The sequence below is a fragment of the Cnephaeus nilssonii genome, assembly GCF_951640355.1.
Source record: "Cnephaeus nilssonii genome assembly, chromosome: 4".
NCBI classification, from domain to species: Eukaryota; Metazoa; Chordata; class Mammalia; order Chiroptera; family Vespertilionidae; genus Cnephaeus; species Cnephaeus nilssonii.
Window position 1 is genome coordinate 89555851 of NC_137075.1, and position 24452 is coordinate 89580302.

The window sequence follows — 24452 nt, forward strand, 5'->3', positions numbered from 1 at the left end:
TGGCTCTTCCACAAAATACCACGGCCTGGGCGAGTCTATTTTGAAGAAGTGGCATTAGAAGAAGTTTAAATTTAAAAAATTTGGCTCTCAAAAGAAATTTCAATCGTTGTACTGTTGATATTTGGCTCTGTTGACTAATGAGTTTGCCAACCACTGGGTTAGGCTGTGTGGAGGGAATGCCCCTCCCAGCAGCACTGCTTGTGGGGCCTGGATTTGGACCACTAACCAGCTCACTCTTTTCTCTAAGCAGTTCCAGAGTCGCTGTCTATAGTTCCATGTCAAAGTATAGAACCCCAAGTTCAGCAGTAAGTGATTATAAAGCCTTGTTTAAAAATAAAAAATAAAAATAAAAAGAAGGAATCCCAGGGTCCAGAGGTTAATTTAATGTAATTAATTTAATACAAAGTAATGTAAGGTATTAGAAAGACAGAGTCATCCAAATACCCAGATGAACTAAAACTGGCAGGTGACCATCAAAGCAGATGCTCCTTCCTACCTGGTGCTGGTCTAAATTCCCAGATTGCTTGGCTGGTCAGGCACTCCGAATTCTGTTCCTTCTCAGTCCCTCAAGCTTAAAAGTAGCCCTGAGCTAATTTCATAACTAACTCATTCAAATCAGTAAGAAAAGGAACAACCTACTACAAAAATGTGCAAATTCATAGAAAAGAAAATACAAATCACTAATAAACATATGAAAAAGAAATGTTCAACCTAACGCATAAAGACATGCAAATGAAAACAGTGATGTACCACTTTTTACTTTCAAGTTGGCAGTTTTGACAGTATAATCACACCAGTGCTGACAATGGTGTGGGAAGCAAACACCCTCATACACTGTTGGTGGAACTATGTATCATTGCAAAAATTTTCAAGAAAACCTAGCAATCTCTAACACAAATTTAAATGTCCCTTTAATTCTCTAGTTTGCCCACTGAGAATCTTTTATATACACCTGTACAACTATGAAAATATATAGGTACAAGGATGTTCCTGCAATATCTTTTGCTATGACTGAAAGTTGGAAATAACATAAATGCCCATGAATTGAAGAGAGGTAATTTATAGCACATCTATATAATGGAATAATATAGTCATTAAAAAGAATGGAGTATATTTTTATGTGCTAATGTGGAAAGAATTGAAGAAACATCATGTTTAAAACACAGGTTGCTACCCTGACTAGTATGGCTCAGTTGGATGGGCATTGGCATGTGCAACGAAAGATTGCCAGTTTGATTCCTGGTCAGAGCACAAGCCCAGGATGCAGTCTTGATCCCTGTGGGGGGGTGTACAGGAGGCAGCCGATCGATGTTTTGCTCTCATATTGATGTTTCTCTCTTTCCCTCTCTCTAAAAAAAAAAATCAATAAACTATTCTTTTTTTTTTTTAATACAAGTTGCTGAACAATTTTAGTCTGATCTGGTTTGCATAATATACTGTTCATGTGAACTAATATTTATGTTTATAAATATGTACACACTTATCCTATATAATAAAAGCCCAGCGACCAAAACAGTGGAATGATGCGAATACCACGGCCCCTCGCCATGACTGGCCCTGCTCCCCAGGGAGCAGTTAGGGGTGATCAGGCAGGCAGGCAGAGGTGGTTAGGGGCGATCAGGCAGGCAGGCAAGTGGTTAGGGGTGATCAGGCAGGCAGGCAAGCAGTTAGGAGCCAGTGGTCCTGGATTGCAAGAGGGATGTCAGCCTGCCAGTTTAGGCCCGATCCCGTAGGGATCACTGCGGGATCAGGCCTAAACCCTGAAAGGTCCTGGATTGTGAGAGGGTGTAGGCCAGGCTGAGGGACTCCGCCTCCCCGCCCCCCCAGCCCCATGCACGAATTTCGTGCGCTGGGCCTCTAGTATTTGTATAAAAAGTTTCTGAGAGGATATATAAGAAACTTAACAATGGTGACCATAGAGTTACCTCTGAAGAATTGAAATGTGAGGGAAGGTAGCTTTTGACCTTCTATTTCCTTCTGTACTGATCACGTTTTTTCCTATGTGCAGGCATTTTTATTTCTTTAATAGTATCTATTTGACTGGAGCCCAGGTGCCCAGGGCTGGGATCTGTGTAAAGTGTCAGGTATGGGCTTTAGTACTGGAAGAGAAAATGCCCTACTCACTCCTTAAAGGGGCTTTTGACTGGCTTGGCCTCAGAACCTATGGAAGCTACTCTGCTTTCTCTCCCACGGTTTTCTAATTTGCTCATCACTGTCTTTCAGCCAGGTAGAGCACAGGACCACCAGGAGGTAAGTGAGAGGAGCAGGTGGACTGCACTCCCTGGAGGCAGGCTTAGAACGAAGCCTCACGTGTCTCCCTCCACACATAGCCAGAAGTGTGGAAGGGAAGGCTTCAGGAAAACCAATCAGCCAGTGTTTTCCGTCTTCACTGTGCCAATCCCAAGGGGACTCCAAAAGCCACAGGCTGAAAGACTAGACTGGGTTTCCTATGAAAAGCCTCCTCTCCAGAGGTCTGGTTCCCAGGCTTTATTCTTTCTCTCCATTTATTTTTTCTGATTTTCAATTGAGATAAAAGTCATGTGCTGTAAAATGCACCATGTTAAAGTATACTGAGGTTTTTAGTTTATTCATAAGATTGTGCATCCATTACCACTACCTAATTCCAGAACATTTCATCACCCCAAAAAGAAACTCCGCTCCTATCTGCAGTCACTCCTCAATCCTCCTCCCCGCCAGACCCTGGCAACTACTAATCTTATTTCTGTCTCTGTGGATTTGCCAATTCTGGACATTTCATTTAAATGGACTCATACAGTATGTGGCCTTTTGTATATGGCTTCTTTCACTTAGCATACTGTTTATAAGTTCCATCCATGTTGTAGCATGTATCAATACTTCGTTCCATTTTTATAGCTGAATAATACTCCACTGTATAAATATACCACATTTTGCTTATCCATCCATCAGTTGATCGACTCTCTCTCAATTTCTGAGCCCAGAGGACCCCTAAAAATACCAAAGATTTTCCATGAAAGCAACTGGTCTGGAATGTCAGGGAATTCAACAAGGCCAAGAATTAAATCCAAAACCAAGACTTGGCTGTTGTTTGCCACTGCTCACCTTTCCCAGAGGGGGGTGCACATCAAAGAAAAAGGTACGGTTGATATAGTAACTTCCCATTTTTCCAAAGTGAGTCTCATCCCAACTAAAGGAAAAACAAAGAGAAATGAGAATTTTTAAATTATCATACAACCCAAATAGCCTTAATAGAGCATGATTAAAATTACAGTTAAAACCAAAGACTATGAGTTTCAAGCAATTAATGAGAAATTTTGAATTAAAAAAAAACTTTTTTGGCATAGTGATTTGAGGAAGCAAGACATCAAGCTGCTCATTAATCTTTATTTAGATAAATTTTAAAAAGTTAGCAAATATTTACCAACCATTTATCATAAATTTAAGTTGAGTCTATATTTATTCTGTATCTTGAGTTTCTATTTATTTTTTAAATATATTTTATTGATTTTTTACAGAGAGGAAGGGAAAGGGAGAGTTAGAAACATGGATTAGAGAGAAACATCAATCAGCTGCCTCCTGTATACCTGCTACTGGGGATGTGCCCACAACCAAGGTACATGCCCTTGACCGAAATCGAACCTGGGATCTTGAGTCCACAGGCCGATGCTCTATCATCCACTGAGCCAAACCAGTTAGGGCTCTATTTATTTTAAAGAGGCAAAGAGTTTTCTTATAATATAGAAAGGTTTGTAGTAAGGGTTTTCTTCCAAGGCTGTTAAACTTCAAACTCTGAGACTACGTTTGCTACTAGAAACTACATTACTATTATCACAACCTACATCATGGGCTACTGGTCAGAGACCCTAGAACCCATGGTGTTACAGAAGTCTGATTTTGTTTATCAACCTGTGGTAATTAACCTGCTGACTATGAACTCGCTGGTCTTATTACAATGAACTGTTATGTAAAATTTGAGGGCTTTCTTACTAAGTAAAATATATTCTCACTGCACAAATAATTTTGTAAGGCAATAAGTGATTCTAACACATTATCTTTTAAACACATTGCAAAGTCTTGTTCTATACAACCACATAAAACTTTTTTTTAATATATTTTTATTGATTTCAGAGGGGAAGGGAGAGGGAGAGAGAAACATCAGTGATGAGAGAGAATCCTTGATCAGCTCCCTCCTGCACACCCCATACTGGGGATTGAGCCAGCAACCCAGGCATGTGCCCTCATGAGGAATCAAATGTAACCTCCTGGTTCATAGGTTGACGCTCAACCACTGAGCCACGCCGGCCGGGTAACACATTACCTTTTAAACACAATGCAAAGTCTTGTTCTTCTATACAACCACATCTAACTTTTTACACCCTACATGAGGGCTTTGCAGTGGCAGCCCAATTACCCAGCAGAGCCTGGCCATTTCTGTTTGTCAGTCTCTCTCTGCAGCTCAGAAATGGTTGCTTTCTGGTGACTAGCCCATCTCCAGGCCAGCTTCCGTAACTATTCATTACTGACCTGCAACATAACAGGCAAAAGATGCTTTTCCCAACAATGGTGATGTCAAAGGGAGAAATAACTTCCAAGCAGTGTGACAAAACAGATCTGCAGAAAGAGATCCAGTCCAGCGGCAGCACTTCCTAACAGCATGGCCTAGCGAAATCACTCACCTTCTCCAGATCCCTTCTCATCTACACAATGAAGACAGTAACAGCACCTGCCATGTCCCCTCGCAGGGCGGTTTTAGGGCTCAATTCAGATGACACACATGAAAGAACTCTATGGACTAAAAAGTCTCACACATGCTGGGCACGATTTAAACTGAACCAGCATTTGTGGTTAGCTATGAAGTCTGTTTGACAAAAGGGTATGAGATTTTCACTTCAAAAATGTCCCAGGTAAAACTAGTACAGTAAGTCCACACTTAACACTGTCAATGGGTTCTGTGACTTTAAGCAAATGATGTATAATAAAAACAATTTTACAATAGGATAATTGTTATAAACAAGAGTTAAATTCCTACGGCATCTCGATATTACAACAAAACTACATTGAACGAGACTATGTTAATCAACGTTAATAGAGGACCTGCTATTGTAGTATTCACATTTCTTCTTGGCTTTTATTGCATGCTTGTGTTGAGAGAAACAGTCCTCCTTGGATCTCTCTGGCTCCCACAGACCTTGCAGGGTATGCCAAGGATGCAAGGCCCTGACCACTCTTTACTGGGGCCATTTCTCAGGGCTATGTTAAGCAAGCAACCTTGAGGGAAGAGTTAGCGTCTCCCTCTGTAACAGAAGCAGTCTGTTTCCTGCTTGTTATAACACAGCGGAGTCCCCAAGCTCAGTATTCCTCAGCTGATGCAGCCCAGTGTACATGCAGGCATTCATCCACCCATGGCATCACATGGAATTGGGGATAAAGGCAACCAGTGCCAATGTGCTGACGCTCATCCTGCTTGCTGTGCCACGAAAAATAAGTCCTTTGTCTCTGACCCAGGACTTTATCTTCTGCCAGCATCCATAGAACAGGCTAACTTCTTAGCTTGCAAGTAGGGTAAAATAAAATCCCACATCCTGACAGTATTTGGCGACAAGCATAGGATACTGAGAGATGGCTTTCTGTAAGAGAAAGGACAAGAACCCCCCACAGGCTGGTTTAGAGGACATGAGAAGACTCCCCAGAATTTGGTAGTGAATACTCTTGCCCAGTGGTAGGCAGGGAAGGTAGTAAAACTCCTCACTGTCCTACCTGTTCATGAGGCTGAGCAGAGAGAGAGGCAGGATTGAAACCAACCGTCTAAGCCTTGGTTACTGCTCACTCTCTTCTGGGTGGGAGGAGGGAGAGATGTAATCATGACAATGGGCAGCAAACCTAGCAGCCCCTGCCCAAAGGCAATATGGATGTGGCTGCTGAATCAAGAAGTCTCTAAAGCTTACATCAATGGTGCCAGCAGTAAGGATCTTGCTACTCACTGTAGAACTTTAGGTGAAATGAAAACTTTGGGTGAGCTGTGTACTCAAGCCAAAAGTAAATGTTCCTTGCTTAGATGTTCAGAGCCATTTTCTCCCTCTGTGTCCCATGATCCCTCCCCTTCTACCTTAACCTCAGCTGCTTTACAGAGTAAGATGATTAAAGGTAGGCCAAGGTCTCACTGTCCCCAAAGGGGGCTGAAGGCCATACACACCCATGCTATCATGCTGGGCAACTCCAGGGAGGAGAGGCACTCAAACTCAGGATGCTATTAGAATCAGGGGCCCACATCTCCACCCTACTCAATCCCATGAGAGGATTTGCTGGGTGCAGGGGTTACCAAAGGTGCCGAGGAGTGCATGGAGAGCCACAGCAGTGTGTACAGGGACTGCAAGAAAAGGGCCCCTAAGCCCAGGGGGTCACCAGACACATGGCAGTACACTGGGGAGGAAGTGGTGCCAAGACTATCAAGAGGCTAAAGAAGGAAAAAACTTCCTCCACCCCCTGCATCCAGCACTCCCCATACTCACTACGGGGGAATGGTGTGATCTCTGGGTGGCTATCACTGTGGCTACTGATGCCCAATTCAATTGGAAGGTTTGAACCAAGTTCCCAGTGGGAAAGTGAAGATAATGTGACCTTGTGGGTAGCGCTCTTCACCATTACTGTGGCTTACATTGCTGAATGTATAACTGGTATTGATCCCATCAGTGTCAAGGAGGATTATCCCATTCAGGGACTGCCACATGCTGAGTTGATACTATCCCTATCTTGGTCCAGGAAAAAAAATACAAATCCCAAGAAGAGAAACGGAAAGCACAGCTTTAAAGACTGAATGGGCTGGGCTGCTGGAGCGCCCAGAGGTAATTCTCCATGATAATAGCGCCCCCTGCTGGATGCAGGCACCAAGTACATACTTTTTTAAAGGGGCAGCTATCAACCTACTACCATGCTAAGCTCTCCACAAGCTTCACTGGTCAAATGGAAATGGCATATTGAAGAGTATAGCTGGCCCGGCCCTAGAGACATTTTGATTTTACATGAAGAGATGGTAGCTCTCCCTTTGGGAAAAACTACCTTCCTCTCCACCACCTAAAGCAAAGCCGCTGTCTCAGTGGAGCCCTTGATGCACAGAGGCCCTTCTCAATGCTTGTGCCTGGCTCACTGATGGTTAGACTAAACTAAAAGCTGATGGAGTCCACTGGCAGCAGCAGTCATCCTGCCCCCGTGACAACTCCGGAAGGCTGCCTGCAATAAGGGGTGATGGGCATAATGGGCTGAATTGGAAGACTTCACAACCCTTGTCTTGGGCAATACTCCTAAGAAACAGACAAGTTATATTTATTCTTGGGCACTTGCCATTGGCCTAGCCATCTGTTGTGCCACTCGGAAGATTACGTATTGAGAGATTAAAAACATCCCTCTTTGGAGCCAAGAACTGTAGGAAACAATCATGGCTGCCTGCTGATAGGACAATCTGGATCACTCACATGGATGACCACGGTAAGGGCTGGTACATCTGATAAGACTGACTGGAATTAAGCTGCTGATCAAACTTGTACCACAGACTGCCGCCATTGCACCAGGCCTGGAAACACATCTACTCGCATGGACTGGGTGCCAAGCAAAGGACTGTATGTTTCTGAAGTTGAAGCCATCACTGCATTGTGGCAGCCAAAAGCTGGCCTGTTAGTCTCTCAGTAAAGGAAGCCAATTGCACAGGGCATTGACTGCACCAAGGAAAGTGACTACGGTAGGACTTCGTTACCCCTCTGGACTATCATTGGTGCCTCACTTCAGACTACGGTGTTGATGATGCTGTTCTAGTACAATCATCCGACTCAAGATACACCATTGTGGACCTTTAAACTAAACTAAGTCATGTTTTCAGCTTTCCAAAGCATCCACAGTCTGACAATGGTGCCTTTTTTTTTTGCAATGGCCACCTATAATGGGCCAATTGTCAAGATATTTGATGACATTCCACACTCCCTGCCATCCACAGGCATCTGATATTGTCAAGGACTGAATAGTCCTCTCAAGAAGATTTCTGATTCTCCTCTCTCCTGGTTCACACACCTTAGTAAAACAGCTCTGTCACCTAATGTGGTCAGCACTAGACACGGTTCACCTCCTCTTGGCCACCAGCTGGGTAACGGTAAGGATAAAAGGGGTGGATGGTTGCATAAACCTATTTTGAACATTTGAGATTCTTCCCAAACCATTCGTGGGCACGATTCATCTTTCTTTCCCTAACAGCAACTCCAGATCAGCCTGGGGACATCTATGGGATTCAAACTTAATTCTAGTTCAGTCACCGGAAGTGGGAGGGACATGGTCCTAGAGTGTAAAGATAATGACCACTTGGTTGAGTGCACTGCTTGTCAAGCCCCCTACAGTGGCTCATCTGGTCTCTGCCAATCCTACCTAATAAAATGGTAATATGTAAATTACCATCCTACCTAATAAAATGGTAATATGTAAATTACCATCACTCCGCTACGCCCACGATTGGGCCAGCGGGAGGCGCAGGGGGCAGGACTCGAGGTGGCTGGGTTAGCTGATTGGGCCAGCGGGACGCTGAGCTTGCATCGCCAGTGGCAGCACGAGCTCAGCATCTGCGCCATGGCTGTGCTGCAGCACAGAAGGGGCCTCTGGGGCAGCGAGCCCACGTCCCGCCGCGGACCATCAAAAGCAGGGGAGCTGGATGCCTGTCCGCTCCGGCACCAGGCCTTTCAGAAGCCTCTGCCGTGCGGGAGGCTTCCGAAAGGCCTGGTGCACCAGCGGATAGGCACCCAGCTCCCCCGCGATCGAAAGCGAAAGCATGTAGGGGACCCTACACGTGCATGATTCAATCATGCACTGGGCCTCTAGTTTTCTAATAATGGTCTTGGCAAAAAAGGTCTGGATATTATAGGGAATAACTGGAGAAAAGGTGAAGTTACAGGTACTAAAGTGATACACACTAATATAATTATATGATGGCAGAGGAAGAAAAGAAACTATCTTGGAAGCTGGGAAGATAACATCTTAGACCTCAGGAAACGTAAAGAAAAGGGAAACAATTAATGATCCTTTCTCCTCTAGGTCCAGAACCAAAGCCTGGCAAAACATTCATATGGTACATCTACTAGTAAATCAGGTGGCAGCTGTAGCTGGCAATCTTTCTACTGAGTTTGTCAGTGTGCTATGAAATCAGAAAAACTCACATAGACATGGCCTATCTTGAACTATTCTGACGTGCCTGATAGCATCAGCTCCCAAATACAGACCGCATAGGTGTGCAAACACACAAACTGGAAGAACCTTCTACCAATCTAATACAAATTCATATGCTTCTCCTGACACTCTAGGGGTCCTAGGTTATGTCTTGTATAGCAACTGAGGCTGCAACAACTCAGTGACACTCACTGCCCATGTGGCTTAACCAAACTATTGTAATGCAATCTAAATCAAATTTCATGGTGATCCAAATAACATTTACAAAAAGGCCTGAACTGGAGTGGCCTGTACCCCTTCAGGTAATATATTAGAAAGAGTGGGCCACAGAATGTCTTCCCATTGAGCATGAAAGTTGCTTTTTTTTTTTTAACGGAGGGCCCACTATAATTATTGGCAATGACACCAAAGATCAGAGGTCAGTCTAAATACCTGTGCAGAGATCATGATAGATAACAGATTGGTCTCAGACTTTTTAAAATATATATGTGTTTCTTACTGATTTTTAGAGAGGAAGGAGAGGGTAAGATAGAAACATCAATAAGAGAAGCATCATCGATCAGCTGTCTCCTGAATGCCCCCTACTGGGGACAGAGCCCACAACCCAGGAATTCAACTGTGACCTCTTGGTTCCTAGGTAGACATTCAACCACTGAGCGGTCAGACTATATCCCAGCTATCTAAAATAAGACCTACTGGTCCTTTCCTCACCCCCTGATCTGTACACTTAATTATTCACAGGTGGTTGGATCTAGGACCCTGGGGAACATAGTTGAGATTAACACCACAAGCCAGCCTCATCCTGCTGCTTGGAGTCCCGCTGAAAGCAGCCTTCATTAAATGAACAGACAAATTGAACAGATTTGGTCCCTGCCTCTGTCAGCCAGGTTAATCAGAGTAGCCAATGAAGTTGCATATTCATGTGAGAATTTAATAGAAACCAAGACAGTGTAGGATCGAGGGGTGGGACTATTGGGAGATACAATCCTCCATGAGTCTCTTGTACTTCCACACATCTTGCTGGTATGCCAAGAATGCAAGGCCCTGATTGCACTTCACCTGGGCCATTTCTCAGAGCTATGTTTACATTAAGCAACCTTGAATAATGTGGTAATGTCTCTCACCAGGACAAAAAGAAAGCTTGCTTACTGCTTGCTATACTGGTAAAATAGTACATTCCCCAAGGTGTTGTTCCTCAAAGCTGCAAAGAAGCCCACTGTGTGCAATCATCCACCTGGGCCCTTAGCATGACCCTGTGGGACTTGCGGGGACAAGGGAAACTGACTCCAACATGCCACTATTCATTCTGCTTCCTGTGTGGTGGTAAAATGTCCTTTGTCGCTGACCCAGGAGTCTCATGTCTTCTGCCAAGACTCATGAAACAACAAGGTAATTTATTCACTTCCAAGCTAGCAGTTTGTTAGTGTGCTTGCTTTTTAGTCAAGGAGTTCCATTTCTAACATCCCCAACACTAACTTTCTCCTCAGTGATGAGAAAATATGGTATCACTTATTGGCCAAACAAATTAACCATCTTCAGATTGTATAAAACTTTTCCTCCTCCCAGCTGGCGACTTTTTAAGCTCATCGAAATCTGACCATACCTCAGTCCTGCAACTGACTCTAGAAACTAAAATCTTTCAGAAAATAAATATCTCCTCACAGAATGGTCCCAGACCTGCTTCCTAGAACCCCTGTCACCATCCCGGGACACCCAAGTTGTCCCTGCTCCCAAGGATCAAGGTACCCAGTTAAGAATTTCCCCCTCCACTGATGCTTGGAAATTCTGCAGATCTGGAACTCAGACCTTAGGAAATTCAGTACTAAGAATTTCTGGTTCTCCCTGGAAAGTTCAAAGCACCTTTAAGGGCCACAATGTGAGAGCCAGGTGAGACACTGCAGCATAACCTGGAAGGCATCAAGACTGCTTCCTCCGATCCTAAGAATCCCACTGCCACCCACCAGAGCAAAGGTTCAGACTGCTATCAGCCAGAGGCAAACACCGGAAACCTCAGTTTCCCTTCCAGCGCGACCCCGCCCCCTCTTCCTGTGGATCCCGCCCCCTCCGTGCCCCAGGACCAATCAGAGGACGCGTCCCTCCTTCCAGGTTACCATGGTGCGCGCTGAATCCCGCCCGTCACTCACCAGACGTGAGGTGGCTGGTCCAGACGATGGAAGCGGGTGGCGAAGGCCAGCAGCGTCACCAGGGCCAGCAGGACCCACCGACAGGCCGCCTCCGAGGGCCGTGAGCCCGGAGCAGGCCGTTTGGGGCTCTGCGCTGCAGCCTCAGCGGCCTCCTCCGGGACCGCGGCCCTCGCAGCCTGGGGCCCACAGCGGCCCCTCCGATGACGTAGCTCGGACCCTGCCAGGCCTCCGCAGACGGCCGACGGCATCCTTCCCCTCCTCAGGATCGCCCTCCGGCCCGTGGGCACGCTAGCCGTCCTGCCCAGAAGCCACAAAGGGGCAGCTCGGGGCGCCCTGGGAAATGTAGTTCCCTTTGCCGGCAGCGGGGCGCGGACCTCGGCCTCTGGGCTGGGCGGGGAGCGCGGTGGACTCGGCCGCTAGGAGGCGGCCAGTGGCGCAGAGCATGACGGACCAGAGGGCCATGCGGGCCGGGCCGGGGAGAAAACGGGCTCCAGGAACTGCAATTCCCAGCAGTGCCGGGCCTGGGGCGTGGCGAGCTAGGAGGGACCCTGAAGATCATTCTCGTCCAACCCCTCGCTTTCCCCAGACGGAAGCCTGGGTTCTGAAGTGTCGGTGTCCCACTGGGCCTCAGGCGTCGACGAGTCGGGGAGTCCCTGGCGCGATTTCCTGGCCTGAACGAGGGGTCGCCCGAAGTGCGAGATGCAAGTGGGGAAGGTCTGTGCCTCGCCTCCGGGGAGAGGGGCGCTACTCACTGAGAGCCTGGGGGCGGGGTTAAGGGGAGCCGGGCCCCGCCCACAGTTACAGCCACGACTCCCAGCTTGCAGTGCGCTGCGCTGGTCCCGCTTCGCGCCTGCGCGCTGCCTGATGGGGTCGTCTGTGGTCCTGGGTGGGTGGGGCCCGCGGCGGCGCACCCTGGTGGGGCCGTGCCGTGGGGTCGGGTAGCCGACTCCACACAGTTCGCCTGATTCCCCACCTCTCTACGAGGGCTCCCAAACGTCCCTCGCCAACCTGGTCTGCACTGCCCTGCGTGTCGGCCCGAAAGAACAGTTAACACGTGGCTTTCGGGGTGGCTTGCATTTTGGAGAACATCAGGGGCGAGGGGAGGCAGTGGCACTTCACAATCGCCTGAGGAGCTTCCTGGGCCCGCCCCCGAGCCACTGTCAATCTCCGGAGGAATGGGCCCGACAATCTGCATATTTTAATACGCGCCCCCAATAGAAGTGCTGTTGTAGCTCGAAGGAGGGTGGCAGGCACATCAGGTGGGATATAGCATTACTTCAAAAATGTAGAGCTCTCCCAGTCCCAAATGGGATTTTAGGGGTCTTTCTCTAAAGTCATGTGTAAGAGATGGCTTTAAAAAATCGATGAAAAACATATCCTTGGGTGAGGATTTTTTTTTTTTTAATCTGTTATAGTGGTCAGAATCTATACTAGAATTGGAAACAGAATTCCTCCCAGAGTAGTGATGGGATGGATACTTGGGCTTAAAATTCAGCTCTGCAAGTGTAAAAAGGAACACAGGATGGTTTGTATAATTATCATTGGTAAAAGAAAGAGTGGAAACTGCCCATCAGTATGTCAGCTGATGGCCCATAAGTAGAAAACCTGAGGGCAGTGGCATTTACAATTTCTCTGGTCACCCTTAGTACAGGTCAAAGGTGTAACATTTAGTAATCAGGAAAGGCATTTCTTAAAGGATTCTCGAGCTGATTCTGCCGCTCTCTAGTGGTCCTTCCCTCAGCAGCAGTCCCTATCTTGGCCCCAGGGGCCTCTCTAGTCTGGCTCAGTAAGGAAAATGATGCACCTCCAAATATGGTACATCCAATTGTAGCCACCCAACTCTTGCCCTTCTAAGGACACCCGCTGCCCATCACCTGCCCTCTGTGCCAAGACAAAAGGTGCCTTCAGTACAGGTTGGAACTTCCTGGCTCAGGAACCAACTTGGGAGGGCCTGGGTTATCACATGAGCCCTTGCCCACCTATAGGACAGAATTGGTAGTTCAGGGATGATGCGAGCAGGTTCAGATAGCAGCTTGGTGTGCTGGGGGATGCAAAAGGGAGAGGAAACTTGGGTGAAATGTCTGTAGTCAGAGGAATAGTAGAAACATTCTATTTTCTCCCTCATCCATGTGGATGCGTGTATCTTCTGGAACATTCGTGAGTGCTAATTACTGTCCTGGGTCCTGCTTTGAAATGCAGGTTACCCAAGAAGCACCAGAGGAATTATCTTTGAGTCTCTTAAACTTTAGAGGAGAGGTCACATGCTCAGCTGCAGAGGCCTGAAGACAACAAAAAAGAAGTGGGCCAAGTGGGGGCCATGGCAGATGGGAGAAGGCATGCCCTGACTTAAGGGGGCCATTAACTAGCTCCAGTAAATTGCTGCTCAGGAAGCTAAGTCCACTGCCTCCAGATTTTATAACAAAAAAAAAACACAGACGACAGGATTTGTATATGAAACATCCTGATTTTTTAGCGTTGGCAACTACAATCATCCCTCGATATCCACGGGGCATTGGTTCCAGAAGTCCTGTCCCCCACAGATACCAAAATCTGAGGATGCCCAGGTCCCTTATATAAAATAGCATGGTATGTTTTAAATCATTTCTAGATTATTTATAATACCTATCATAGCATAACTGCTATGTAAGTAATTCCTATTGTATTGTTCAGGGAATAATGACAAGAGAAAAGGTCTGTACACATTCAGTACAGACCCAAACAAAGCAACCATCATAGGCTTGACTACATAGTACACGTCAATAACAATGTAATGTTTTCTTCTGAATATTTTCCAACTGTACTTGGCTGAATCCACATCTTCAGATAAGGGGAGAGATAAGTGTAATTGAAACATTTTTAAAACCTGTGTAGACCAAACAGAACCTTGGGCTGCCAGTTTGCGATCTCGGCTTTGGCGTGAATGGGCATATACCCCAGCTATTTTGATGAGACCAGCTGACAGCCTGGAGGACTGGTGGGTCGGGGGGTTGAAAGCAATGGACACAAAAGCATCAAGAATTACAACTCCTGAGGAGTAAAAGGGGGGGAAATGGGAGACATCTGTAATACTGCCAACAATAAAAGACAAAAAGAATTAGAATTCCTGGTCTTTCTGCTACTGCTGGGAGGAATCTAAGCCATCCTTTCAGGGCAGCTCTTCATTTTACAGAATAGAGAAGGCAGGGGTTTACTATTATTTGTCCAAGGTCATACAGAGCTGGTTCCTGCGTGGGGATCAGACCCCCATATGCCAGCTCCCAGCCCACTGCACCCCCTGAACTCCTTACCTCAGAACTAGCTACCCTGTCTGCCCAGGACACCAAACCAGGAGCATTAGAAACCTCCCAAAGTTTGGGAAAAGACGCCCCTTCAGACCTGAGTCAAAGTCCCCCTGACGCCTGCCTAGCGCAGCTTCCCCATTGGCTCATGGGATCTACCCCTTCCGGAGCCCTCCCCCTGCCCTGCTGCTCTGTGACAGGGGACATTCCTCAGGAGGCCAAGGGTCACCACAGCACCATGACTGAGTCTGGCAAGGTAAGGAGAGCCCTTGCAAGCTGGCTGTCCTTTTGGGGGTTCCTGTCGGACCTCAGAAATGCATGACAGCACAGTTCGGAGCTGAGGGGACTCCTGAGGCCTCTGACCCCGATGCTCTGACTCTGGCCGGAGGAAGGAGGCCTGGCGGGATGGGGAGGCACCGTGCTGGCTTGGACCCCTGGCTGGGGCTGGGGCCTCCTCTCCAGTGGGCTGCTGGGCTGGGACCCACCGCATGGGTTAATGTACCCCTCGTCCTCTCTTTCCTCAGCCCATCCTCTATTCCTATTTCCGAAGCTCGTGCTCCTGGAGAGTTCGAATCGGTAAGAGCTGCGCCTCCACCACAAGCCTCGTTGGGGTGGGATGGGGTGGAGGAAGCCCCAGGTGAAAATGATGGCCTGGGCCCTAGCCAGTTGGGCTCAGTGGATACAGCATCGGCTCATGAACTGAAGGGTCCTGGGTTCGATTCCAGTCAAGGGCATGTTGGTTGCAGGTTCCCGGGCCCTGGTTGGGATGCATGCAGGAGGCAACCAGTTGATGTGTCTCTCTCACATCTGTTTCTCTCTGTCTCTCCCTCTCCCTTCTGCTCTCTCTAAAAATCAATGGAAATATATCCTCGGGTAAGGATTAACAAACAAACAAAAAAAGATGGCCTGGGACAGAGGGGTGCTCTACCAGACAGGTCTCCTCCCCACGTGCCGGCCCGCCCCCCCTCCCCCACCACCACCACCCAGCAACCAGCAAACCAGCATCCCCATCTCCTGGAGCCCTCAGCACTGAATGGCACCTCCACCTAGGAAGTCCAACCAGAGGAGGGGGTGGGGTACCAGGCCAGGAGGGTTGTTTTTTCTCTTGGGCCCGTGCCTCTCCCACCCTGCCCTCCAAAGCTCCTTAGCAACCATGCTTAAAGCAGGCTCACAAATCTAGAGGACCTTGGTAACTGGCAGGAAACAGCTGGCCTTCCTCAGATTTTATCTTATTTGATCTGGCCAATTAAACCGAACTGGCCATTGTCCACCCCGGCTTAATCCTTCCCTCCCTCAGTTTAACACAGCCCTTGGCAAAGGTCAGAGTCCTAGCAGCTCATGCTGAGGGAGAATATGCTGAGTGCTTTTGTGTACATAACTCCATTTAAACCTGACAACCCCAGGGGGGAGCTACTATTATTGTCTCCATGGTACAGATGAGGAAACTGAGGCTCGGGAAGTTACTCGCCCAAAGCTTCACAAGCTAGCAAATGAATGTGATGAAATCTGAAACTGGCCCTAACTGGGAAGCCGTCCTCCATGACCCCTCCCCCATCCCACAGGCATTTGGTATTTGCTGGAATCAGTAGGCAGGTATTTGCTGGAATCAGAGGGCCAGAGGGCACATTTCTCTAAGAAGATGCCTTCCCTGGGCCCAGAGCTTCTGCCCTGGCTGGGCCAGAAGCAGGAGCAGCAGGAGCACTGTCTCTGTAGGGAGTGCAGACATGGTCTCTCCCATTCGCTCTCAACCACTTTCACTCTCCAGAATGGAGCTGACCAGCGCTGAGGAGGAGCCCCTTGTCTCCCAGGCTCCTAGCTCCTCTGCCCTTGCCTGAGACCGGCCGTCACCATATTTAATGCACAAGTGTGCATGGACACACTCACACACTACTAGCATTGACAGGGTTTCTACCCTCGCCTTGCCAGGGGGAATCATCAGAGGGGTTGGAGAGGAAACCTGGTCACTGGGGGTCACAGCAGATGCTCTGCTTGCAATCCGTAGTAAACAGAGCAGAGAAAATGGATTGCAAAATGCTTCTTCTCTAAACAGTGTCCTCTGCCTGTGTGTGTGCCTTATGGTCACGTGAGCCCCTTCCCTTGGCCCTGAGAGGCCTGCATGAGGGAATAACTGTGTGTCTCCAACACAAAGCCCTCCTGGCCGCTGTTAAAGGCCCTGGAGGGGGAAGAGATGAGGAGGACACGTCCCTGCTGTCCTCCAGAGCCCACTGTGCCAGGGCAAGAGAGGCAGAGTGTCATGGACCTGAGTTAGGGCCTTGGGTGGTGCCCAAGGAAGCCGGACTGCCTAGCCATATGGAGAAAGGAGCCTCCCTCGGCAGCCTCATGTCGCCCTGGGACGTGGAGCCAGAGGCAGTCCCCTGACTCTACTGCCGGCTGTCTCTCCTAGCTCTGGCCTTGAAGCGCATCGACTATGAAACAGTGCCCGTCAACCTCATAAAGGATGGGGGCCAGCAGGTAAGGAGGCTGCCCCTGGCCACAGTGTGGGAGCTGGAGGCCTTGGAGAACCCAGCAGGGGGTGCAGAAACCCCCTGGCAGCGGAGGCTGCTGGCTCTCCCTCATGGGAATGGCTGGCAAGCTGTGCAACAAGAGGAGCCATGGGAAGGACCCAGGCTTCAGGCTCCATACCACAGCCCGGCCTCTCAGTGCCTGACCCCAGGAGGGTGGGTAGCGAGTGGGTCCTTGCCCATGCTGGGCCCTCTGCATGTACCTAGGTGGCCAGTGTGTGAGGGGCTCGTGTACAGGCCATTGGGATGAAGCCTGGAACTCGGCAGCCACTGGAGGCTGGGATACTGCACAGATCGCCCAGGCATCACCTCCAGCCTTCGAGCCACGGCCTTCCCCAGGGGAGGGAGGTGCCGGGGTGGGCAGCAGGCCTGGGGCCTTTCTGCTTTAGCCAACTCAGGCCAGGCCACCCAGCCCACCAGGACCCTCTCTCCACAGTTCTCCAAAGAATTCCAGGCACTTAACCCCATGAAGCAGGTGCCAGCCCTGAAGATCGATGGCATCACCATTGGCCAGTCGGTGAGTGCAGGGCTTGGGAGGGCCCTCCAGGGAGTGGTACCCGAAGGAGAGGGCCTCACAGCTCATCCTTGCCTGTGTGTGGCCACAGCACCCAGCTCTTAGTAGGAAGCCATAGCCATAAATCTTTGTTAAAGGGAGGAAGGTTGGCTGGTTGCTTCGGGATGAGAAGGGAGACTCAAGCATAGGGACAACAAGTTCTGCAGGATGAGGGTCCAAAAAGAGCTCATCCCTCCCCTCCCCCCGCCCGCTGCCTAGGGAGCCTCTTGGCTTTACAGGCTTCCAGCTGAGTAGGGCGAGGAGGAGGAGGAGGAGGAGGAGGAGGAGGAGGAGGAGGAGGAGGAGGAGAGAGGGAGGGGGAGGGGGAAGGGGAGGGGGAGGGAGGGGAGAAGAGGAGGAAGAGGAGGAGTTTGCAGGCCCTGCCCCTCTGGTCTAGGGGCCCTGGGCCCTCTCCTGCTCCCCTCATTGCTCCCTCTGGACAGCTGGCCATCATCGAGTACCTGGAGGAGACTCGGCCCACTCCGCGGCTCCTGCCTCAGGACCCAAAGAAGAGGGTCCTTGTGCGCATGATTTCCGACCTCATCGCTGGCGGCATCCAGCCCCTGCAGGTGCGGCACTGGTGGCACTCTCTCGCTGACTGGCCAGCCCAGTAGGGGCCCAGCTTGGGCGTGAGGTGGCAGGACAGGGAGGGGTTTTCAAGAACTTAGACTAGATCACATGGTGGGGCAGGGGACTGGGAGGGATCCCAGAAATCACCCACTCTGCTGGGTCCCCATCCTCACTGTCAGAAGCCCTGGGCATCCAGAGGTGTGGGAGGGGAGGGGCCAGGTGATGGGGGGGAGGGTGTAGGAGAAACGGGGAGAGTCTGAGCAGCACAGCCAGGCCGCCTGCCTTTAACCAGAGCAACCTCCCTTTCATCTGTTTGGTATCATAGATTGGGATTCCCATAAGACTTTTATTTTGTAAAGTCATCACTGATTTTTTAAAAAGGTAATACAACAATTCATCTGTGCTAACCCCTGACTTTGCAAATGAGGAAATAGCCCCAGAAAGGTGGAGTGACTTTGCAGACACTCAGCTAAGTGTGACGGAGCAAGAACCAGAGCCCAGGACCGTGGCTGTGCACCTGTGCCTCCACCCCCATGTCCCTCTGTTTTTTTAACAAAGGAGGTTGTAGCAGACAGTCATCCTCATTTTATAGATGAGGAAACTGAAGCCCGGAAGTGAAATGGCTCCAGGGGTGTGAGGATGGAACCAGAGTCCAAATCTCCTGACAGCCCGTCCTATGTGCCTTCCCCACCCCCACCCCACAGCCATATCTTACTTCCACTCCTCACAAGAGACCATGTACGGGAGAAGGGATGCAAGGGAGATAGGCTTGGGTTATGGGCACACCCATCACAGCCATGGCTGTGTTCTATGTCCCCACCCTTGCACATCTCTGCCAGAGTCACAGGCTTCCAGACCATAGGGGCCACTGGGGCAGCCTGAGAAGGTGGTTACTGAGATCACTGCCCGCCCCCCACCCCCAACCTCTTTAACTTTGGGGCCCTGATGGGAGGAAAGGGCTCACAGAGTCTGGGGGCAGAGAAGAACAAATGTACAGCCAAGGACACTTAGGAACTAAGCTTTCTGGGGGGGGGGGGGGGGGGGGGGCTTGGCTGAGCAGGCCCAGCCTGGCTCCCAAAACCAATCACAGACTTTCCTTGGGCTGCACAGAACCTGTCTATCCTGAAGCAAGTAGGACAGGAGAACCAGCTGGCCTGGGCCCAGAAGGCCATCAGTTCTGGCTTTAACGGTGAGTCCTTCCTTACTCCTCTCGGAGAAACGGCCCTCATGCCCATGGTCCTGAGCATCTGAAACAGCTTTCAGGCTCCTTGGTCTTGACAATGGCATGGATGAGGGTGGGGGGCAGGGCATCCAAACCTGGCCTCCCCCTCTGGGAAGCTCAGAACTTGAGGCCCTTTGGAGCTGGATGGCCCAGCCTCTGCTTCATGGCCTACTCCAGCCAGGAAGACAAGGCCAGCAAAGTGCAAGCCCGACAGTGTAAGAGCTGCTGCCTGGGCCAGTGGCAGGCCTTATCACCTCTGGGAACGGTAGCTGGACAACATCTCATCCCCATGTCCCTACCAACTCACTCTAGACATGGCTGCCATATTCCCTCCAGCATACATGCCCCAGCCTGTCACTCAGATCCCGCCCATTTCACAACTATGGAGGCCCGTCTCCCTTTTCTGTGTCGGAGTAAGCTTATTCATGTCCCCCCACAGCCTTGGAGCAGATCCTGCAGAGCACAGCGGGGAAATACTGCGTGGGAGACGAGGTAAGCTCTCCCAGGCCTGCCCACAGCGGCCTCCTGCCTCATGTCAACCCTCTCCCACTTAGACTAAGCCATCCCTCCACCCCAGGGAAAGCTCAGCGAGGGCAGGGGGAGAGGGGTGATGGAGAGAAGGCGAGGTGGTCCTACCAGTGCCAAACAGAAGGGAGCTTGGGGAGCGCCTATGCTCATTCCTAGTCAGTTGCCTCAGCAGGAAAGGGAGTCTCATTCATGCTGAAGATCTCATGTCTGAGATAAGGAGGAGGTGATCTTGGCAGCAAATGAGGGATTAAACTAGATAATGTCTCTTTTCCCTCCCAATCCTGAGATCCTAGGGCTCAGTGCTATTGACTCCTACTGCTAAGGCCCTGGCCTGTGATAATTCTCGTTCTGGCCCCTCTTCTCCCCAAGGCATCTCTTCCATTCTGGGAGCCCTCACTAAGGGCCAACGATGACCCTTCACAAGCACAGTACATCCACTAAGGCATTCAGAACTTCTCTGGCCACCCACAGAGATGGTTGTCAGGGCAACTGGAGCAAAGCCCTCAGCTCTGGAGACAGACCAGACAGGCCCAGGGGAGACAAGGAGGGGGAGGGAGCAGTGGGGATGGATGGAAGCATACATGCCCAGCCTGTGAGTCCGGGGTGCACACCCTGATGCAGACCCACCCAACTCTCTTTCAGGTGTCCATGGCGGACCTCTGCTTAGTGCCTCAGGTGGCAAATGCTGAAAGGTAAGCGAGAACTCTGGCACCCTCCCTCTTCCTCCTGGCTCTTCCCCTCCAAATGCCCAGCCTCCTCCCACAGTCAGCCCCTCCACCCCCACTTCACCTACTGAGGTAGCATCTCACACAGAGACCCTCCTGGCTGGCCCCTGTGCCAAGCCACGCCAGCCACTGTGGCCTGGGAGAGACAGGCAGAGGTCTTCAGTGGAGCATCCTCTCCCAGGCCCAGCTGCAGTCCAGGTGATCCTGCACAGCCCCTCCTTCTAAGAGGAGACGGCTCACCTGGTGGACACTCCTAGAAGAAACCCGAGAGCCTGCTATCCCAGGCATGGTGTGTCTGTGCCCTGTGGTGAGCGCCACCTCTGTTTCCCGCATCAACCCTCAGGAAGGCATGAATGAGAACCTCTCTGTGGAAGGCACTGTGTTAGGGACCCTTAGGGATTCGGAAATGTATAACCTATTCCCTACCCCCTGGAAGCTTATGACTCAGGTGGAGAGACAATCTTCATTTATAAATGCCTAGCACTGTCTCTTACACATAGTAGGTTCTCAATAAATAGCCATTGCTTGGAATAGGAGCAGTAGGAGACATCAGACAATACTGCATAAGAGCTACCCCTCCCCAGAGAGCTGTCTGTGAAAATAAGCCTTCCACCTGCACGGCCACCTTCCCAGCCCTTTTCTGGCCAGCCCCCGGGGCCTCCTCCAGCCCTGCCTCTGTGCCGCCCTCACCGCCCACAGGGCAGTCTCTCATACCCCTGCTGACCTTGCCTGAGGTGGGTGTTTCTCTGCCACAGGTACAAGGTGGATCTCACTCCCTACCCTACCATCAACCGTATCAACAAGGCACTGCTGGCCTTGGAGGCCTTCCAAGTGTCTCACCCCTGCCGGCAGCCAGACACGCCCCCGGAGCTGAGGGCCTAGCTCTCAAACCACGCCCACCGGTGCAGGAGCAGAAGCTGGGTGGGCTGAACAGGCCTGGAAATGAGCAAGCCCTAACTGGAGAAGCAGAAGACTTGCACTCCTATCCCTTGAACTGTAGCTGTGGATCTGCCTTAACACAACCTCGTTCTGCCTTCATCCCCTCATCTGTCAAATGCAGTCAGAATGGGATGGGAGGATGCTGGGAGAGAGGGAGGGAGGAACATTGCCTGCTCCCCTAAGTCATGGTACAGTCATTAAGGTGAAGTGAGAATGCAGACCAAACTGCCTGGCCAGTTTACCGGAGCGCCATAGGAAGTCTGTGTGCTGCCTCCCAAGCCCTCTTACTGTAGCTGACTCCAAAGAATGCCTACCCTGCAATTTGATCATTAAACTGAAGCCCAGGCCTCCTGGTTGTTCATTAAGACTGAGATGTTCAGGTTTTGGTTAAGGCAGTTCCCGAAGATGAACATTCTTTCTAGCTGGAATTCCCATGCCTAGACCAGGAGAGGAAGTCACCAGCCCCTTGCCCACCCTGTGGCCCCTGGTACCTAAGCCCAAAAGATTGCCTGGGAGAGTCAGACAAGATCCAGAGGAGAAGAGATATAAGAAGCAGGAAAGCCTGGCCAGCATGGCTCAGTGGTTGACTGTCTACCTATGAACCAGGAGGTTATGGCTCGATTCCCGGTCGGGGCACATGCCCAAGGTTGCGGGCTTGATCCCCAGTCAGGGGCGGGCAGGAGGCAGCCAATCAATGATTCTCTCTCATCATTAATGTTCCTCTCTTTCCTTCTCCCTTCCTCTCTGAAATCAATAAAAATCTATTTTAAAAAAGAAGCAGGAAAGAAGGCACTTGTGACCAGCTAAGTTCCCAGGACTCGGAATGGCACCCTTAAGTGTTCCACTCCAGCACTGACAGGGAAGTGCCCTCAGCCCAGTCCCTCACCTTTACAGGCAGCATTCTGTGGACCAATCCCGGATCAGGCATGGAGGGTAAATCCAGTCATGAATGAATGGTCTGAGAACTGGAGGCAGCCTCCTCCATGGGCAGTGTGAACAGTTACCGACCAGACTAGCTCAGGAGACCAAGCAAAACAGCATGCCTTTGGTTCCCATGCCAAGCAATGTTCAACTGGAACCAGGATCACCACCTGGCAGAGATGTTGTAGGGAGATTGGGGTCCCATACCTGTGATTGCATTTCCCCTGCATGGCTGAGGTTTAAACAGGGAACTAAGATATACACTGAGTGGCCAGATTATTATGATCTCTGAATGCATAATAATCTGGCCACTCAGTGTATATATATATATCAGAGGCCCGGTGCATGAATTCGTGCATGGGTGGGGTCCAGCCAGCCTGGCCAGGGGGAGGGGACATGGGTGGTTGGCCGGCCTGCCTGCTGGTCGAGGGGACAATTTGCATATTAGCCTTTTATTATATAGGATATACACTCAGTGGCCAGATGATTATGCATTCAGAGATCATAATAACCTGGCCACTCAGTGTATGTGTCTGGTTCAAATGGAAGCCACCTTTCTCAGCCAGGAGTCCCTTCAGCCTTAACCCCAGGGATCTAATTCTCTCTCATCCTGGGGCTCCTCCTTCTCTCTTAGACAACCTGGGTTCCAGGCTCTAGAATGACCCAAGTGGGCCACTCTAGTTCCTGAGATGAGTTTGTCCTGGTAGAGGCAGCTCTCCCCCCAGTCTGTAGCAAAACAAGCTGGTCTCAAGGCCAGCGCTGGGACCACCCTTGCTGCCTTCTTCACCTAGAACTGAGGAGAGAACCAACCTAGGACCAGCTCAGCTCTCAGGGGCCTGCAACAACTTCTCTGATGTCTCCTGTGGGTTTCAGGGACTAGGGCTGTGAGAAGTGAGGGGATCTGGGGAGATGGAATTGGGAGGGCTGTGAACAGGAGGCAGGCCCAGGAGAGCCACCAGCTCAGGATCAACTAAACTTTAGTTACTAAAGGATGAAAAGCAGTGTGTGTTGGGGGAAGAAGGGGACCGATGGGATGAGTCCAGGTTGTAGCCTCACCGAATGACCACAGCTAATGAGAAAGAAGAGCAGTCTGTCTGACTTCTGGGCCTGCAGTTTTGAGTCAGAGTGAGCTTATCATGTGTTCCCAGCCCTGGGGCTTCCATGGAGTCCAGGTCATCAGCATGGTTAGCTGCTCGGCTGGAGATCTGAGATTTCGCTGGCTCCAGCCCTCCCCAAAGGGAGCCATCCTCAGGAACCTGGGGCTGGCTTCATGGGAGAGAGAAACCTCTCTGTCCCTAGAGAACTTAGCTGTGCTTTAGGGAGTACGAGAAAGCATTTCTGCACCATCTCCCCTGCCGGAGGGCGGCGTTCCCCCAAGCTCCTCTCGGGCTGCACTCCTGTCTTCCCTCTGTTACCCAAGTGCCACGCAAGGTGTAGCTTTGCTCCATAAATGTCTGTTAAAGGGAAGATACCCTTCCTGTGCAGCTGTGGGTGGCCTCCCTGCAGGTCTCTCTCCTCCTTCGGGGCCCTAGAAGGTCGTGAAGGAACAAATATTTCCCCAAGTGCATAGACTTTTGTCTAGAGGTCAGATCAAACGGCTCCAAGACTTAGCGATAATTACGCTTCTACCAAGTGTTCTGAAGATTATTACCTCCTCTGCGACTCCTTCCAGTCTGCAGATAAATTCTAATTTTCAGGGGGCGGATGTGTCTCTCGATCCAAAACCATCACCCCTTTAGGGGATGTTTTCCAGTAGGGGCTTCTCTCCAAAGGCCGAGCAGTGGTAAAAGTCCACATCAGTTGTGAGACGTGTGAAGAACATCAGCAGGCACCTGATCCTGGCCTGGGAGGCCACAGGGAGACGTGATCTGCA

The 24452-nt window shown here is 50.2% G+C and overlaps 2 protein-coding genes across 4 annotated transcripts in view; one reads left to right on the forward strand and one right to left on the reverse strand.

Annotated features, from left to right (window-relative positions):
- Positions 1–11781, reverse strand: part of POMT2 (protein O-mannosyltransferase 2) — a 41143-nt gene extending 29362 nt beyond the window's left edge. The window contains exons 1-2 of one of the 2 annotated variants that reach the window (XM_079769219.1): positions 11322–11781; positions 3082–3166 (exon numbers count right to left, since the gene is read on the reverse strand). In XM_079769219.1, coding sequence (XP_079625345.1) covers positions 3082–3166; positions 11322–11569 — 333 coding nt within the window. In that variant the 5' untranslated portion in view covers positions 11570–11781. The remainder of the gene's footprint in view (positions 1–3081; positions 3167–11321) is intronic. The other variant, XM_079769218.1, reaches the window with a different exon arrangement.
- A 29-nt stretch (positions 11782–11810) lies between these two features.
- On the forward strand, positions 11811–22797 carry GSTZ1 (glutathione S-transferase zeta 1). 2 transcript variants are annotated; one of them, XM_079769220.1, is made up of 9 exons: positions 11811–12035; positions 15124–15175; positions 17004–17071; positions 17558–17638; positions 18118–18243; positions 19355–19433; positions 19906–19958; positions 20637–20686; positions 21475–22797. In XM_079769220.1, exons 1-9 carry the CDS (start codon positions 12021–12023, stop codon positions 21599–21601), a joined length of 651 nt encoding a protein of 216 aa, XP_079625346.1. In that variant the 5' UTR covers positions 11811–12020; the 3' UTR covers positions 21602–22797. The 2 variants fall into 2 exon arrangements, with proteins under 2 accessions (XP_079625346.1, XP_079625347.1); XM_079769221.1 differs by lacking the exon at positions 11811–12035 and adding an exon at positions 14815–14855.
- The last annotated feature ends 1655 nt before the right edge of the window (positions 22798–24452 follow it).